This window comes from Struthio camelus, chromosome 12, assembly GCF_040807025.1.
Source record: "Struthio camelus isolate bStrCam1 chromosome 12, bStrCam1.hap1, whole genome shotgun sequence".
NCBI classification, from domain to species: domain Eukaryota; kingdom Metazoa; phylum Chordata; class Aves; order Struthioniformes; family Struthionidae; genus Struthio; species Struthio camelus.
Window position 1 is genome coordinate 5,450,192 of NC_090953.1, and position 18,582 is coordinate 5,468,773.

The following is an 18,582-nucleotide window of genomic DNA, read 5'->3' on the forward strand; positions in this document are numbered from 1 at the left end:
GGGCTCATGAGGAACAGAGGGAATGCTGTGTCAAAATACCTTTACGTCTTTAAGTCTAAAGCTCAGGCTTCGTCTTAAAGACTTGTTTGCCTGGGTTGCGCTAAAATGTGGTTTAACAGGGAGAAAGGGAGCAATAAATATGTTGCCTCTTGACCAGAAAAAAATAATTACTTGGATTACTTTGGTGTAGAGAGGAGGTATAAAAGGCTTCCTGTATTGCAGAGTACTTGCCCTTTCTTTGGAATGCTCTCTCAACATGTATTTTAGGAAAAAACCTACCCCTCGTTTGCTTTCAGCAGGAGTTAATTTACTGGTGTTTCTGGCAGTAGGCAAAGAGCTGCTCTACCAAGCTGAGGCCAACAGGGAGAACTCAGCCATTCGCTATGTGGTGGACTTCTAGTGCTTTGAAAGGGATAGAAAGATAGATGTTATGTTAGTAGTCAAACAACCACCCTCCTAACACTCGGTGCTTGGTACGGTATCTGATTTTAGGAGAGGTGGGTCTCATGCACACGCTCAGCAGTGGATTTCCAAGGGAGTCAGGCATGCATAGTGTTCCTGGTTCATGTTTGACTAGGAGCGCTTCCAAAAATCTCTGTTCACGCACTTGTTTAGATAAGGGCCTGTTGCATCACCTCAGTTAGCTTTTACACTGCTTTCCCTCCTGTTCCGTTTTTGTACTCTTCTTTCTTAATTTGTCATGCTAGCAGGTAAACGGAGAGAAAGTGAATTTATCTTCTGAAACGCGTGTTAAGTTGCTGCCGTTTGTCTAAAGCACCTACTTCATCCCCTTCAGTAAAAAAATGATGCTCGTTAGTTCCTCTAGCTGCTCGTGGCTAAATGCGCTGTAGTCAGATTGCTCTATTTTTTGCCTCCTATCAGGCACTTACGAAAGTCAAACATTTGTAATAATGCTATTGGGTTTTCTTTGGAAGACTCTCAGTTCTGCTTATGTCTTTGAATAAAATATCTCTAGATGAATGAGACTTGATTTTTTTTGTGTCTAGGCAAACATTGTATTGCTGGCACTTCAGGTACTGTGTACGTTTTATTTTTTTCCTGACTTTTTCATTGACCTGAAATTGAGCGTTTAGAATAGTTCTCTTCCCATTCTCTTCCTCTTTTGGAACGGATGTCATTGTTTTTAGGTATTGTCTAAATTTAGGCTTAGTTATTTAATGGGTATCCCTATGTTTGAACTAATTATGTAGCAATTGGTAATAGGTTGAATACATAGTGAGCTTGAAAAGCATAGTGGAGCCAGGTCTTAGCTCTTCTGGTGCCAATGGCGCTTTTCAGTTTATGTCCTTCTGTAACTGAGATGCTGCAATTCTGCATGTCCTTGAGGTCTACTCCTGTAAACTGCCTTTCACAAAACAAGATTGCATAAACTTGCAGGGTTTCTAACCTCCTGTGTAGGTCCTAGGCAAACTCTACTGTTGAGAAGCAGTTAAGCCAGTGACCTAGAAGCTGGGATTCTCGCTTTAAATCCAGCGTTGTCACAAGTTCTTTTTGATTTCAGAGCATATGCAGAGTCAGATTTGTTCACCATCTAGCAGCAAGGCTAGGAAGGACATTTCAGTGATTTACAGCACTTACATGACTCTGGAGCCTGGGAAATAATTAGTTACCAGATGACAAACCTGTACATCTAGTTTAACAATTGCAGTAATGGAGCCTTAAATTTCCATCTGCCTCTCCAGGAAACCTCCGTCCCCACCCTCCATGAAAGCCACGTTAATCAGCTAAGCTTACACGCATGAGATCTGCAGCACAGTAGGTAGGAACTCAACATTCTGATAGCATAGATGCACTGTATATCATGATGTGGCCCCAAAATCTAGAAAAGCCTCCTCAAAGCTCGAGGACGAGATTGATCAAGAGCTACGCTCCTTCATTGTAACTGAGCTCTTATCTATGTCTTATCTATGTGACAAGTAGAATTTTGCTCAGTGAGGAATGTACGCCTCTAAAAACTAAGGACTATAATAAACAACCTCACTTTCCATGCCATATGCAAGGCATGTTACTGTAACCTTGCTTCTTTAGAGCGTAAATACATATTTATTTTAGAAGGAAGGAAAGCAGGAAACAAAATCCTAACTCCTTTAAGCTACTTCCCTCAAAGAAAAAAAGACATTCCAAAACCTGCTGAAGAGACCTGAGTCCTTTTCCATAGTGAAGCAGGGAACACGCTCCTTCCCTTGGGGGAGAGCATGAGAGAACGAGTAACCCAGGCTAGCTTACTGCTTCAGTTTTCAAGTGGGGAGGTGCGCAGACGTTACGGTTATGAGTATGGCATAAGAACCTATGTAGAGCAGGCTAGTAGTATGTGTTTTCCACGCTGTATAACGGTGGCAAAACAAGAGAGTCCCAAGCATTTCTAGCGGCAGTTCACAGTTGTTGTATGTTGTCCTTGCAAAATGATTGGCACACCCTCAGGCCACACGCATCCAAAGTAAACCGTGTCCTGCTCAGTTACTGAGAGGCCTGCGGATGCTTAAAAACGTTGTGTTTGTAACCTTTGAAACTGTCGTCTGGTGACTGGTCTTTATAGTATTACTGACAACAGATGGCAAATGGCTCCGCTGATGTAATTCTTGCTAGTCTTTCATTCCTGTGAGGTTCCACAGTTTCAGAATCTCAGAAAGTGCCTCCATGTTTTTCCTGCGTAATGATTCCAAGCCAAACTAAATAAAAACATTTTATAATATTCAGATTCCCATGGTGTCATGTGACATGTTTGTAATGATTGCCTTGCAGCAGTTTCAGATAAGTGCACGTTTGGTAGCAATTTAAGGCCTGTGTCCTTTAAGTAATGCTTATTAGTACGTAACAGATGCTGCTTAGAAACATTATGCCTTTTAATAGGCTCTGCTTTTAGACTGCATGTTCTTATTCCAGGAAGACTGTGGATCAGGCAGGCTTGGAGGTATGCTCTCGTTTATGCAAAACCAAAGTCAATTTTCTGCTCTGAAGTCAAGCCATGTGTTTTTCCTTGTTTCTTCCATTCTGGTCATAGCTGTCTTGCTGTGTTCCTCCCCCCAGTCATATCTCTGGCTGATTGTCAAGCCATTACAATCAAAACCTTTTGCATTTTTAACCACCAGCAGTGATTTCCTTTGTCCTTACAGAAGAGTCTATGTAAACTGAATTTAAACAATCTTAGCTTTACTGTCAAGAGCACAGCAAGCACAGAGTTAGCCCTCTCCTGCCAGCCTGTCCGCTGCTTCTTCCTCCTCCCAAAAGAAAAGAAAAAAAAAGGGAAATGCAGAGCCATGCTGATTTTGGAGCACCTTCAAAGACATGCAGAGTAGCTGACACAATAACACAGAGAGACAACGGAGATGTTTACATATTTCCTCCACTACATGCAGCTGTTTATTAAAGAAAGAAGTTCAAGACAGGCAAAGAAACTTGCGATACGTAGTGCAGGTGACGTATTAATTTGTAGTCATATAAGAAATGTAACTGTGGAAATTACTGTGGATTTTGTTTTCTTTCCTTTTTTTGCTCTAATTAATTTCCTTAATTTGAGATCAGTTTGGCTTTAACAAACTGCTCCTGGCAAGTAATTTGGGTAAAGGCTGCTGAGCTTTCTCAGGCAGACTTAACGCACCCTACAGGACGGGAGCATTAGATTTGTCAGAAATGCAGAGTGTTTTCAACGGAAATTATGGGGGATTTGAGACTGATATCCCTGACAATCTAGCCGATTGTTTCTTCTTTTGGGGACTCTAGCCTGTTTTTGAGTGAAGAGTAGGGCTTTCAGGTACCTTTGCTGTGCCACGTGTATTGGACACAGTTGTATTGGAAGACTTCATTTTTGCCTGTATGTTTTATTTGTTTGCAAGGGATAGACAAATAGTTAAGGTGACAAAGTTAAGAGTTCTTCTTGCATGTGCTAAATCCTCACCAAGAGTACCCCCACTATCTTCAGGAGAGTACTTGATATTAGACTCTTGCAGGAACATTTCCACCCATTTCTTGTTTGTATGGAAGAGAGAACATATTAAGAACCCAGTCCTGATCGTCACAGGTTCAGAAGTATAAGCAGCGATTCCACTGAATCAATAAAATTTCCTTGAGGAAAACCTGATGTGAACTGGATCCTTAAAGTCCTTGCTCATTACAATTCCAAATGTCACTTCTCTTAAGGACTACATCCTCTTCAAGTTATTCTGTAATCTCTTCCCCCTCTCTTTTGCATCCAAATTCTGTGAAAAAGAGACTTCTTTGGAGTGCAGGAGGGCAGGAGTATTAATTCCTGATATGTGCAGGAGTATTAATTCCTGATATGTAATAGTTACAGCTGGTAGCACTTCCCTAGTTTAAGAGTATGCTGCAGTTTTTATTTGTAAAGTCTGTTTCTGGGCCATATCATCTCAGCTTTTTTCAATTGCGGTAGGTTAGAACTTTGTGCAAAACGTGCCGGTCCAGATGTTGCATTCTGTCAGTGATATGACAGGGGGTAGCCTGTTTACACAGATGTATTTTTATTTATCTGTCTTATGAGTTGGTTGTGGCTTTATTTTGTAAATGTAAAGCTGCTAAAGATCCATCTGAGGACAAATATATAGACTTGGAAGCTACTTGCTGAAACTTTCAGTATGGGAGTAGCGCAGGTTAAGGCTGATTAATGCCATTACGTGATCCCTTCAATGTCCACCCCCTTTCCTAGATTTGAAAGCATTTAAAATAATGTGACTTAATCTTGATGAATTTGCAAAAAGAGCTAAATAATTAAATCAGTTATTTAATTGCATCATGTAATTCTTTCTATTTCACAAGCCCCCCCCCCCCATTACTTTTCTGATTTTTGGAAAATAAATACCACATGTGACTTACAGACCCAAGTCATTTGAGGTGCTGAGGGCCTGCAGAGTCTTCAAAAAGTTGCACTGACTGAAGATGGAAGCTATTTGACATTTTTCAGGATTAGGCCTATCTAGTCTGTGCCAGTGCTCATCTACGTTCTGCTAGGTATATGTTTATACTTACAGCTTTATTTTTTTAGTTCTTCCTAAGGCAGTAGTAGAATTGTGTTAACGTGAATGGGATGGCTTATATGGTAGCTTCCTGCATGTGGGATGACTAACCTTTGGTCTGCCCTCCGTTCGTTTGAGTGATAGAATTTGCAGTAGTATATGTATAGCTGCACTTGAACTCATGTACGTAAGCTGCTTAGTTTCTTAACTGGGAATGGGATTAGGTTTATTTATTGTCCCTACGCTTCTGCCTTCCTTTATTGATTTTATAGTGGAAACTTATTTGCTGTCAGAAACTTGTATTTTCTCTTCTGAAGCACTCCTCAGCGTTTGAATTCTGATAGAATAAGAAATAAAACACAAATGGCATTTCTGGATCAAAACGTAGAAGCCCGTTAATGCCAATGCGTTTTTTCGTCCTGTACGTTCCCAGAATGATTGTTCTATTAGTAATGGTGAAAAGTAACGCGCTGGGGAAGAACATTGTTTTCATTAATGATGTACAGCATGTGGTTAAGGACTGCCTTGCCATATTGGACAGATATCACACCACAGCATTTGCCCACTAGCTCCATTGCCACCACACATCATTACGATGTTACTGAAGTTTCACTTACACTAGAACTTGGTTTTTTGACATGTTCTTGCTCAATTAAGTTCAGGATGTGAGAGTCAGGTTCTGCATGTACTCCTGGAATGTGCCAAAGACTTCTTCCTTCCTTTGAAAGGTTAAACAAATATGGTTGTCTAATGATAACCACATGCTGAGAGCTGTTCAAGCTCATTTAAAGGAATGGAGAAGACTTGGTGTTAAGCACTGCTGTTTAATGCACAGCTCCCCCACGCCTGTGAATGGAAAGCCCTTTTGTTATATGCACCCAATTTAGAAGGGCATAAAATGTCATCTTTTTATTGTAGACACTGCCTCATGGTTTTGCTGCCATAGTATGGCAGTGCAGTCCACAGGGAAGCGGGGAGCAATTTATATTACATGACTTCTTTCCCTTTTATATGTTGTGACTTCACAAGCACGGATCAGCAAAACGTAGTCATACCCTTTTGATGTGGCGGATAAGGCACACACTTAACTGATAAGAAACCAGACAGAAGATGAAGTGATTTGTTTGGGGGCCACAAAAAAACACCTGTGGTAAGAATAAATCTTAGGAGTTCTGGTTTCAGTTGCCTAATTTAATTACAAGAGCGTTCCCTCCTAATATTAACAGGATACATAGTCTTTTTATGTTTGTGCACATATCTTTGTTTCACGTTACAGAGTGTTTTTGATTTAAAAAAAAAAAAAAGTCAAAAATACCTCTTGAACAGAAAAACTCCTGATACTGTCAGAAACACTTAAAATCTGCTGAAGTTTTTTTTAAATTGTGAAATACATTGGCATGAAATTAAAGCCAATAAGTAAATTAAAACCACACTGCCGCTGCAAGCATTAGAAATGGCAAAATTGACTGAAAAATGATATTTGAAAGTTAGAAATGTTAGGGTTTTTTTTAATTCATCTTCTTTCTGAGCTAGGCGAAATCACACAAGTATTCTTCATTCTCTTGCATATACATGAATGCAAAAGTGATGTGTATTCTTATACACGCACAAAGATGCACACTCCAGATACAAATCATGTGGTGGCTGATGGCTCTTATGTAAACATACATTTCTTAATAGATGCATTTAGTATCATTCTCTTTGTAAAACAAGAAAAAGTAGTTGTAAGATAAATGATGAATTCACTTAAGACATAACACGTTTTTCATTCTTCATCTGCAGCGAGGTTGATGTTTTTTGCTTTACAATCTGGCTGCATCCTAGACGCTCTCGCAAGTTTCTGAAATGCTTTTTCCAGCAACTAACTCTTTCTTGGGAGTACCAGCAATACCTTGATGAATCTAAATCAACTCAAGATGTGTCTAATCTGAAATAGCTACATGACCGAGTTGTTGGCTTAAGGAAACAGCATTGATAAGCTACATGTGAGTGCAGAAATAGACAGCTCTTAACAATGAGGCAGATGCATCTTGTTTAATAGATTGTGCATTGAGTTCGTGATCAAAGGGGACTAAGTGTATTGGCAGTACGTACTGATTTGAAACTTAAAAGAATGTTTAAAACATCTTTACAAAGAGACAGAATTGATTACCTCAAGTTGTAACTGATTTGTTGGGTAGCGACAAAATAGTATACAGGTAGGTACTAAGATGACTAGTCCAGCCAAAGAGACCTTGAGGGATGTGTTGGTGATTTAAATTGCTGTAGCGTTGTATTCATAAGTGAAGTGTTTAATTATCTATATTCTGTTTAAATGGTTTCTGTTAAGATGCAGGTTTTTGCTTCAGAAGCACGTGAAAGGCTCTTGTCATCACAAAGGATCTTTAAAATAATCTGGCTGGGTTGAAGGATTTCATTTATCTTTGTGCATTACAGCAGTCTGTAGTTTCACTTGTGGAATTTCACATATGAGTGTGTGCACCATGTGTTTTCTGTTGTACTGAGAATAAATTCTTTTGGCGATGGAAAATATTTCCTGCTTGCTTCAACTGTTAGAATGAAATTCTTGTTGAATCTGTAATGATGAGGGTCTGTGTCTAGCTTCCAAAAATCAAATTCTAGTTCAAGATAGAAAATTGGCTTCTATTTTGTGATTGCATTTGTTAATTATTTACCTTGTGCAAAATACAATCATGTTATTCCGATTTATGTGGATTCCCACATTTTAATCTTCCTTGGGTCCTAAATGCAGTGAACTTTGTCTGACATTTAGCTCCACAAGAAGGATATTTGTCCACTTCATGAAGCCACCAAAAAAATTCATCTGTCTACTCTGGAGAAAATCAGAGCTGAAATAGCAGTGGGTTTGCTGAAAAGCTGAACTGTGCGTTTAAATATCAGGACTGAAACAGAGGGCTTGGTTTAGGATGATTTGGCAGAGTTAAATGGTGTTTTAGGCTCAGGTACTTATAAGTGCTGAAATACCATGACTGAGTTGTATGGGCACTGGCTGCCTGCGTGTAGAGCTGTTTTTAGCTGCTACTTTTCACTTTATAGATCAGATTCTTAGTACAAATTGATGGCATGTCACTAGAGCGAGAGGAGATGCATTTACACGTGCTAGTTTGAGAATCTGGCCCAGAGTTCTCTGTGGGAACAAGAGAGACCACAAACAGAATTGCCACGTTAATTTTTGCTTTAAAATCCTTTCTGGGTGCTTGAAACAGAAACGTGGCTGTGCAGATTTCTGTTTTAATTCATTTATTTATCTCTGGATAAATTTTTTTTCAGTGGAGCTGCATGTACTTTCTGCTCCTTTAGCATGAATTCAGCTGCCTCGTAAAAGACTAAGTCTGATACCTACCTGTAAGCCCTTTATTGTCATTGCTGCTGTAGAATCAGTCTATATGATGTCTTGACCTTGTTTACCAGCTTTGGCTATGTAAGATGGCAGCCACTTCAGCGCGAATGTCTGGAATCCCTCTAATGCAGTAGGCCTCCCGTTCTAAATTTACTCTCCTTATGGTTTATGGTCCCTCCTCTGTGGCTGCAGCAAGAGGCCCCCTTTTTATGACTCACCCCTCCTGCCCCCCTTCTCTCCCTCCCTGCTCCCTCCCTCCCCTGGCTGGTAACCCTTTGTGCACGTTGCCTGTTTGAAAGAAGTGCTAGCTCTGTGTCTAGCTGATTGGCTGCTAAGGTACGCTCTTTTGTTGCTGCTGCGTAAGATCAAATTCGAATGAAATCCTGTAATTCAAATTAGGTTAAAGGCCGTCCTTGGAACTTTGCAGTTTTGGTATCCCAAGATGCTGACAGGGGCCTCAGACTGAAACACTCATAGAAAAACAGAACTGCTTTCCTTTTAAAGCGAAGTCAACAAATTATTTTGCAATTGATTGTGGAACATTTGTAACATCGTGTTAGCCAGCAACAGTTACTGTTGTGAGTCAAATGCCTAATAACAATAGTAATGGTTAAACTTAATGTCCATTTTTTTTTCATTTCCATATATGAAAAAAAAAAAAAAAAAGAGAGAGAGAGAGACATATACTGCATGGTAAATATTCCTTCCCTTTATACTGAGGAAAATTGGGAAACACATTAATTAACACAAAAAATTCAAACTACCTCTGTGATCTCTCTCCTGCCCGCTGCAGCTGAACAGGATCAGTGGTATGTGCATGTGTGTGCAGGTTTTGGGGGGATGTTCACAAAGGCCAGCCTGAGCACAGCTAAGTTCTCGGGGACACTGCAGGGCACCAAAAGTTAGACTTCTGCTCTCTGGTGTCCTAAAGGAGCCTCTCTCTCTCTCTTTCTGCCTTACCTATGGATGTATAGAGAGATTTATGTTTTTCATGAAAAAAAAGTGTGGATTTCCCCTTGGTTGGAACATGGGCTCCTAACTCACTTAGCCATTTTCAGAGTATTGAGCAGGAAAGACAAGTTAAATGGAAGTATGCAAACATATTTTAGAGGAAAAAAAAAAAAAAAAAAGGGCTCACCTGGAAAGCTATATTAATGGGATGTTGATCGGCAGTTTTACTTAGTGCCTCGTTATTTAACTTGTGAGGTTATTTCATCCTTTCAGAAGATCACTGTTACCTTAGAGCATAAATATATGTACCAGAAAGCTAGTGCGACTTTGAAGGTATTAGTTATTTTCTTCAGTGAGAAGAAGCTGTGCTTATTAAGTTGCTTTGGCTTAACAATAGCAGGATATAGTCTTGTAAGTGGCATCTCGTAAATAGAATTTATTAGCATAACCAATATCTTTATGCTAAACTTAAGTCTTACATGCTTTTCATTTGAAAAAATTGAAAGCAGCCATGCTGGATATGCCTTCATTAAAAAAATAAATTACCAAAGCTTTTAATAATAATCCTTAATCTCTTCTTTACCTTATATGGCATTTTTACTTGGTGTTACACAGTACGCTGGGGAAGCCCGCTGCAGAAGAAAATTGCCACTGCTAAGTACTGGCTGGGATTTTATAATGTGACTCAACTTGCCAGTGTTGCAATGCTTCTTTTCTCCCATTTTGTCACATACAAGCACGTTAGAAAAACCGTTTACACAATAGCTTCTGTTCAGCGTTCTGAGTACGTGGCTTTGCTACCAAGCTACTGGATGTAAGCTGATTGCCTGCAAAGGGCAGGAAAATAGTTTGTAAACCATTTTACGCAGTGCTGGTTGGTGATGAGTTATCAGCTGTAGTTTCTTACCATTTTCCTAAGGAAATCAGATGTTGGCTGCTACTGGGGCCAGGGGATGGATGCATAGTGTGACCTGGTGCTGCAATTCTCATACTCTATTGAAAGGTATCTTTTCACTATTATAATTTTATGATCTGTAGTACTGTAGTTCCTGAATCTCAGTACAGACTGTTCTCACAGTGACCCTCGTAAGACTGTTTGTCCTTTCAGCCCGTTAACTTTGCACTTCCTATCAGTGCAGTTATTTCACATTATCCTTGGGTCATGGGAGCTGCCATGTGAGAACAAACCATGATTAAAAATGGAGGAATCAGAGCTAAGTCTCAAAATATAACAGTGTGGTAGAAGATTTTGCCCTCATTTGGGACTTACAAGAGTTACAGGTGTAGCTTATTGATTGAAAGCCCCTTAAATTTAAAATATTTCCCTCATATGTCAGGAGGCTGGCCGGATACGATGACCCCTTGCTAACCCATTGCTTCTGATATTCTTTGTCTGAGCTGGTGTTGTATGACCAGTCTGATTTCTTATACTAGAAAGAGGTTGCTTGGTTCCTCACAGACACTGTGGTGCTATGGAATTTGTGTTTAGGTAGCAGGTATCAAATATATGTAAATTTTGATTGCATGCAATTACCAAATACCTTTCGTTAATATCTTATAGCAGTGAGTCACATGAATTAAAATTACACTTCATAAAGGACTGTGGTCATTAATTTGGGAAACTCTTCTGTGGCTAAATGTTTTAATATTTTTGGGTATTATTTCATATTTGTGAAAGCGGCCAACTGACATGACTGAACAAAGCGAAAAGGGATAGCTAAGGATATACAACAGATCATGAACCGACCCATAAAGGGGCAGTCTTCCAAGAAGCAGTGGAAGCCTTGGAATTCTTTTCCTGTTATATTTTTAGATAGTACTAAAAATCAAGCTGCGTTTTGAAGGGGTTTTTTGCTCTTCCTGCTTTCAAGTAAACTACTTGCACCTAGAGAAATTTAAGAGTGTGCTTGTTGAATTCAAAAGAGACAAATGTGATTTGATGCTGCCACAGATCTGCTCTACCAAATTGCATGTCAAGAGGTAGATCACAAATATACAGGTTTTTACCAGCCTTGCTATTTTAGACAAGGATTATACAAAAGGCCCAGTTACTCCAGTAAGCTGCTGGGGAAACTGGAGTTTTAAAATCCATATTTATTAGTTCACTTTAAAAACGTCTTGTTTTCTTTTTTTAGCTACAGATCGCATTTACTTGGTAGATACGTTAGTAGGCGATCCAGAGTTTCTGCAAGCAGATGCTGAAATATACTATGAGAAACTCTTCAAGAAATCATCATCCGCTCCTGACGTTTTTTCCCTCCCTGGAGGAGAAAAGGTAATAGGCTGATGTTTTTCGTACTGAAAGTTAGATACCTGCAAAAGCTAGTTTGTTGGTTGTGTTTACAGTCCGTTTGAGAACAGATGGGGCCAGATTAGAAATGTCTTAAAATCAGCAGATTCTGCTTTATTTCAAGTAGCTTGCATCCTGCAAGTTAGAGACAAACTGTAAGTCCAAAACCCTCCAGAGAGCGGATGAGGGTTTGAAGTATTAGCTGAACTTTGCACCTTGACCTACGTCCTTATAGGGCTGAACCAAAAGTGAACCTGGTAGAGGTTTATACCAGGTCTCAGCTCTGTATTCTGTCTCTGTTGTGCAGTTTACGCAGTTATTGTGATATAGCCTGTTTTCTGTTTCCGTTCCTTCTAACAGTCATCTTGATAACTTTGAACGTGGGTCCTCCTGGAACAATTTGGATCAGAAGTGATTGATAGGTGGTGTAAATGCTGTTAGGTGCCAGTGCTTTAGCGTCCAGTCCTGAGCCACTTGAGGAATGGGTTGGAGATGACTGAATAGGTCCATTAAAAATTCTTACGTTAGTCAACGTAGGAAACTTTATATTCTGGGAATTTTCTAGATCATGAAAGATGTACTGGACCAGCTGTTATTGTACTACAAAACCAAAAAGTGGGTTAGTTGAAATAAATCTTTGTTTGGAATACAGTGGCTCTTCTACAGTTTAGGAAAATAATATGCGGTAGTTTCCAGAAAAATGCTGTTTCAGGTGGGGTAGCTTTGTGTTGGAGAAGTGATTATGACTAGCTTTAAATACTCTTTTAATGCCCTCTAGTGGACCGTGCAGGGTTAAATACAAACAAACCTGAAAATGCAAAGATCCCCCAGTTTAAGGTTTCTGCGTCCTTAGCTCAGCTTTTCATGCCTGATTGCACTTTTAGAAGCTCGTTTACTGTTCAATTAGAAAGGAGGGTAGCGTAAAATCCCAAGCAGTGCTGTATGTATTTCTGCAGTAGCTAGATGCAGTGAGATCAGTTAAAGGTGGACTTTTGGCTTTTCATTCACAACTGTCATGATTTTATGGCTTGTCATCAGACCTTAAATATGTCACATAGCTGATTTGAGCCTCATAGCAACAGATTTCTTTTTGCGTTCATTTAATTCAGGTCTAATCTCATCTGCAATCAGACAGCTAGTCAAGGGCATAAGTAATGGTCATGTTCTTGCTATATCTTTTTTTCCTAATAAGCTATAATGAATACTTCAATGAATGTTGATATTTTGTAATTAAAAATAAATATAGCAAGGTTAAGCTCCCATCCCCAGTGGACATCTGAGCTAACAATCCCTATTACAAACCTACAACCTGAAGGATGAGGATTTTGGTATTTGGATAATCGACTGTAGTTACAAGCCTTTTTTTTCCGCCATCCGTCTGAATTAAAGTAGGTTTCAGGTGGCAGGACCAGCAGCTGTGCATAATTAGCTAGCAAGTTTTAGGTAACTGTCAGCCCACTTATTCAGGTCACAGAAATTCTTGTTGGTATGTCATAGTCCTTGCTCAAGCATTCAGTATCTAAATAGCAAGGATTATTGCAAGTCAGGATGGAAGTGCATTGGCAGAGTTTATACAGAGAAAGCTATACTTGGCTCATACTAATGTTATTAACACCCGTGAAAGTGCACATTCAATTACAAAACAAAATAGCAGTCATAGCAGTAGGATTGGAAATAGTACTGGCCTTTTTATTATAGCGTTGCTCCCCGGTGCCACTATGACATCGATGCTGTTATATTTGTAGCAAGAAAAGAAGGACCGAGTCCTCAGAACTTACTGAAATTTCAGGAAGCTCATGCATGCAGATTTCAGGCAGTTTTCTTTTTTTTTTTTTTTTTCCCCCCCCAGGAGCCCAATGTTTGCACAGATGACCCCAGGATTCTGACACTGATGAACTAGTGAACACTGGTTTCAACTTAAAGTTGTTGTCTCGAATAATCCGTATTCATACTGCTCTTTCCATGCACCAAGAAGTATTAAATGTATCACATGACTGATTTGAGTTTCATAGCAAACTGACAAATGGGTGTAATTAGAGAGAGAGGCACACCCACACATACACAATGCACCAGATTTTTGAAAGTACAGTACATACTGTGCTAAATTATGCACAATCTTTGCCTGTACCTAAACTTATATGAGAGCATTTTCAATATTCATATGGAAATCATCATCTCTATGCATATAGAGCTGTTTGAGCGCAGTAATTTTGTGTTTATGTATCACATCATTTGTAAGTGTAGTCTAAGACGGAGAGCTGCATTCTGCTTTTAGCTTTCTCTGCAACTTTACCACCTTGTGCCAATTATCTACCCTCCCTGTGCCTCCCAGATAAACTGCCCAGGCACTGCCCTAATGCTTTGATACTCCCTATAACCTGAGGCTTAATTCATTGTTTGCAAAACACCACAAGTCCTCAGCGGGATGATGCTGTCAGAAGTGCAAGTTGTATTTGTTTTTATTTGATACAAATGTGTCTGGTCTTTCTTAACACCATTTGCCTGCATGGGATGCATCCTGCGCTGTAACAGTGTTCAAAGGCAGGTTATGTACTAGTCGTAAGTCAGTATTAAGGTCTTTGCTAACTTTATGAGCTGATGATGAGCTGATTCCTTTTAAATTAATGTTACTTACTGATAATATTAGAACATTTTGTATATATCAGTGCCTTGAAGTTCAAGGTTGAGAGGGTATAGTGCTAAGCTTATTCTATGCGTGTTAGTAAAACATACCGTAAGTGCATCGAATACATTAAGTACTCTTGCTAGCTTTACACTACAAACAGCTACAGGACTCTTTTTTGTTTTTTTTTTTCAGGTTAAACTTGAAGATTCCTGTGTGTGTTTTGTCCCTCTCTACCGAAATAATGCTACTTGCAAAATGTTGCTGTTAACTGATCCACAGGATAAAGAGACAGGTTAGACTTGGTCAAAATATTTTGAAATCTGAGTAGCTGTACTTCCTTTTACTTTAAAGTTGGTCTGCTGGTTTACGTACATAAGTATTTTTGGTTTTGTTTTGAATATGAAGCAGATTCAGTACACCCTTCAGGGATTTGTATGTATGGCCTACTGATTTAGGGGGGGGGGGGGGATTACAGTCAGGGCTTTCAGATTCTTTACATAACTCTGCTACTGGTGAAAGAATGACTTTTAGTAAATCCTTATTCTCTCTGAATTTGTTCAGTGGGATATTATTTTTCTACTTCAGGATAATGTGGAATTTAACGGATAGAATTTTGAAATTTGTAAAAAAAAAAAAACAAACAAACAACAAAAAAAGAGCAAATATATATATGTGTGCGAAATGGTATCAGGTTTTACTGATTCTTATTCATATTATTTTTTCCTTTGTGGTGTCTTCTTCAGTTCTAGGTTTAATTGCCTCCTGTTTGTGGCGTTGGCCTGCAAGTGGCAAATTTGGACAGAGTTCAAGCTCAAGAGTCGAGTTCAACCCATTTTATTTGGCAGTTCTCCCAAAATTTGTTTTAATATCGACCAGCTTTGCCTTACTTTCTACTAGTAATGCTGCTGTTTTCCAGTTACAGCCATGTGTCATCCTGACAGGGATACACTGCAATCCAGTTATAGGCAGTAGAAATCGGTATGAAATTACTGATGTTTCTTTTTCATGAGTCACTGCTTAAAGTATCAACAGATGCTTAAGATGTGAGGTAATAATCTTACCTAAGTTTTCTCTTCCTGCTGTCAGGGTCGCAGTGTCTCAAGACACAGCCTAGTTTCTTCCTACTTACTCTTTTAGGCAGGTGTACGGGTCTATCTTTGGTATGTGAAAAGCTGAAAACGTAAAATAAATAACAAACCTTGATAGCACTGTCAGTAACAGTAAACTTGACTCCAGTTTGCATAGTACCAAAAGCACAGGTTGTGACCCATGAAATGAAGAAGGCTCTATAGTTTTTGGAGCAACTACAGCAAAGACATGAACTATGCATTGACGCATTATGCGATATATCACTTCCTATCTTCAAGAACACACGAAGCCTTGACTCTGTAATCTGTTAAACTTTAAGCCCCCGAATGTGGCAGCACCCTAATGAGATCTGTCACCAAAACCACATCTGACTTTTTTTTTTTTTTTTTAATGAAAGGATAAGCTATAAATTATGCTCAGAAGAAGTTTACAGCCAGGATTTTTAATAATACAACAAAGACAAGGCAAAGAAATTTAGTATGCTAGTTTTAGTTCCTAGAGTGGCAGGTAACAATCTTACACCTCTTGAACAGGCACTGTTAGTGTAACTAAGTATTCATTTCTTCAGTCCAAACCCTGCAACCAGGAAATTTCTTCATAAGAAGAAAAAACAGATTAAAATCATCTGTGGTTGAAGGTGAACTCTGCAAAGTTTTCCTACTCCTTTTACATACGTTTGCAATTGACAGCTCACAAATGGGCTGTGATTCACATAGTGGAAGGTGGGAGAGCTTTCCAAGATACAAGTGTAGTCTTTAGACTACAGTTTATGGTCCCTCTAAAACTATTGAAATAGAAGTACTTTCCATTAATCTATATATCACATTAACATTTTTATGAAGAGGCACTGGTGTGATAAAGGAAAGAAGCATGTACACCAGAGACCAAATTTGCAGTGTGATTGCAGTTGGGCATACTTACTGACTTGTGTTCAAAGGAATGTAGTTAGAAACAGCATAAAGTTAGTTTAGGTTGCTCAAGAGGGATGGGGATATGTAATAACTACAGTGTAAAAATAAAGAATCATTGAATATATGCAGATGAAAGCAACGCATTTAGCACAAATCTTCAGTTTTATAGTCTAATAGTAGGAGCAACATATATTAGAGATACCTATGCACAAAGGCAAAAGATTTACTGCACGGAAAAAGTCACACAGGTCCACAATGGAGACTAAACTATATGAAAGTTATCTACATTCAAAGCTTAAACCTAGCAAAATAAGCTGCTGCTTATTTTGTAAGCAACAAACTGACTTACTGCTGTAAACCCCTTGCAAACCTTTAGCTTGCTTCACTGGCCCATTGTCACAGAAAGAGTCCTACAGAGATCGACAAGTCTAGGTATTTAAGTAAGGCCTGCGTCATCTGACTTTTAATATTGCCTTTTGAAAGTATGATTTAGGGCTTTTTCCTGGAAGGGCTCTGTTTCTGGATTTTACATGCTATAAACTTGTGGCCAACGTTAGTAGAAGTGGAAGATAGGATTCCTACATGCATCAGTTTTGACCTTTTTTTTTTTTTTTTTTTAAACTAGGTCAATTTTAATAATTTTGTCATTAGTTCTCTAAGGTCTACTGGGGTGTGTCTGTGTATGTATAGCCATAAATATTTTAAGTATTTTGTCCAAATATTTTTCCTGCAATTTAACATACTTGGAATTGACTGTTAGGGCAGCAGGCTATGTCATGTGGCAAGTCCGTCTGGATTTGCTTACCTGTCGGACCTTTCATTCTGACCAGGGAACAGATCACATAGTTTCAAAACAAATTTCTTCAGAGAAAAGCACTATTTATTAATTTACTCACCATTAATTAAGCACGTGGGCAAAGAGTTAAAATACTGAATGGTTTGTATGATTCTTTTTACTCACTTAAACTTTTCTCTTTTCTTGTGAACTGTGGTTTCATCCAGCTAAGAAGAAACTAACAATTTTGCAGTAGCAGATCTCTTTTCTTTTCCTCTTTCTCATTGGCTCTCTGGGTATGGCTGTATTTGAGTTTCAGTTCACATCAGGAGTACTCTTAGAAGCAAATTCCCTAATTGTCCCCATATACTGCGGTTTGGTTCATATTAAGGAGTAGTCTCAGTGTATGGGAACTGGATTGCCTTTGGCTGAAATGAAACTAGAATCACGGAATGGTTGAGGTTGGAAGGGACCTCTGGAGGTCGTCTAGTCTAACCCCCCTGCTCAAGCAGGGTCCTCTAGCGCACCTTGCCAGAAGCACGCTGATGTGTGCTAACTGCTAATGTGCTTTCAGTTTCCAGCATCAGACTGGAACTTGTGAGTATCAGATTCTCTGCGCCAACTGTTTTGGTCTGCAAATTCACTTTTGTTAATCTTGCCAATGCAGACATGGCTACTGATGTTTCCTCTTGCAATTCACTCACACCTTTTAGAAGTCCAGGATGTTGCACTGGTTTATATCTTGACCTTGTTTCACTTTGGAAAAAGTAAACTGATGCTTCTCCATTCTGCATCTCTTCTCCTCTGTCCTCCCTAGTCTGAGAGCCACCTGAGCAGGGGGAATGCTAGGGAGTCTAGTGGACTGCAGAATACACTGGGGAGAGGTGCTTTGCTGAGAAGTGGCTGGAAATAGAGTAGAAGATGCAACTAGTAAGAGGTGGGCGGGACATATTTAGATGTGTATTCTCAGGTCCTGGTGTGGGCAGTGGAGCAGAGAGAAGCAGTGGAATCCTCCTTGCTTGGTCCTGCACATCTTGCAGGTTGCTCTGAGGCTATATCCTACTGTTTCTGAGGGCCAAGACCTCCCTTTGCTCGATGGTTGTACTGGCTGGTGACTGCCCATACTCTAGCTGGAGCCTTCAGAATTCAGTTCTTTTCTCCAGCCCCGTCCCTGACACCGTCACTTTCTCCGATTTTGCTCCAACATCTGCAAGTTTGATGTCAGTGGGGCATTGGGAGGCAACTGACACGGGGTTTCCTCTTTATGCTTTCTTTGTTTTTATATCTGTAAGAGATAATTAGTGCATACATAGATAAACTAATTTATATAATGCTTAAATATAATAACCACAGTAATATGCTTATTTTCCCACAGTTCCCAAAGCAGATGTTGTCAATCTAACCGTTTATGTTTGAAATTCTAATGCTTTAGACTCCGGAAGAGTTTGAATTTTGAAAATTTGAATGAATCTGAACTTAACAGTCTAGATACAAGTTTGCCTGAGAAGAGCCCTAAGGTTTGATTCTTGGGCACAGGGTAAAGAGGGGTTGATTGCAACACTGAGGTTTATATCTGATCCCCTTAATCAGA

The 18,582-nt window shown here is 39.3% G+C and overlaps 1 protein-coding gene across 1 annotated transcript in view; it reads left to right on the forward strand.

The window, feature by feature from the left end:
• Window positions 1–18,582, forward strand: part of FAM169B (Protein) — a 43,702-nt gene that overhangs the window by 960 nt on the left and 24,160 nt on the right. The window contains exons 2-3 of the mRNA XM_068959033.1: window positions 11,436–11,575; window positions 14,409–14,508. Of these exons, the coding sequence (XP_068815134.1) occupies window positions 11,436–11,575; window positions 14,409–14,508 (240 nt within the window). The remainder of the gene's footprint in view (window positions 1–11,435; window positions 11,576–14,408; window positions 14,509–18,582) is intronic.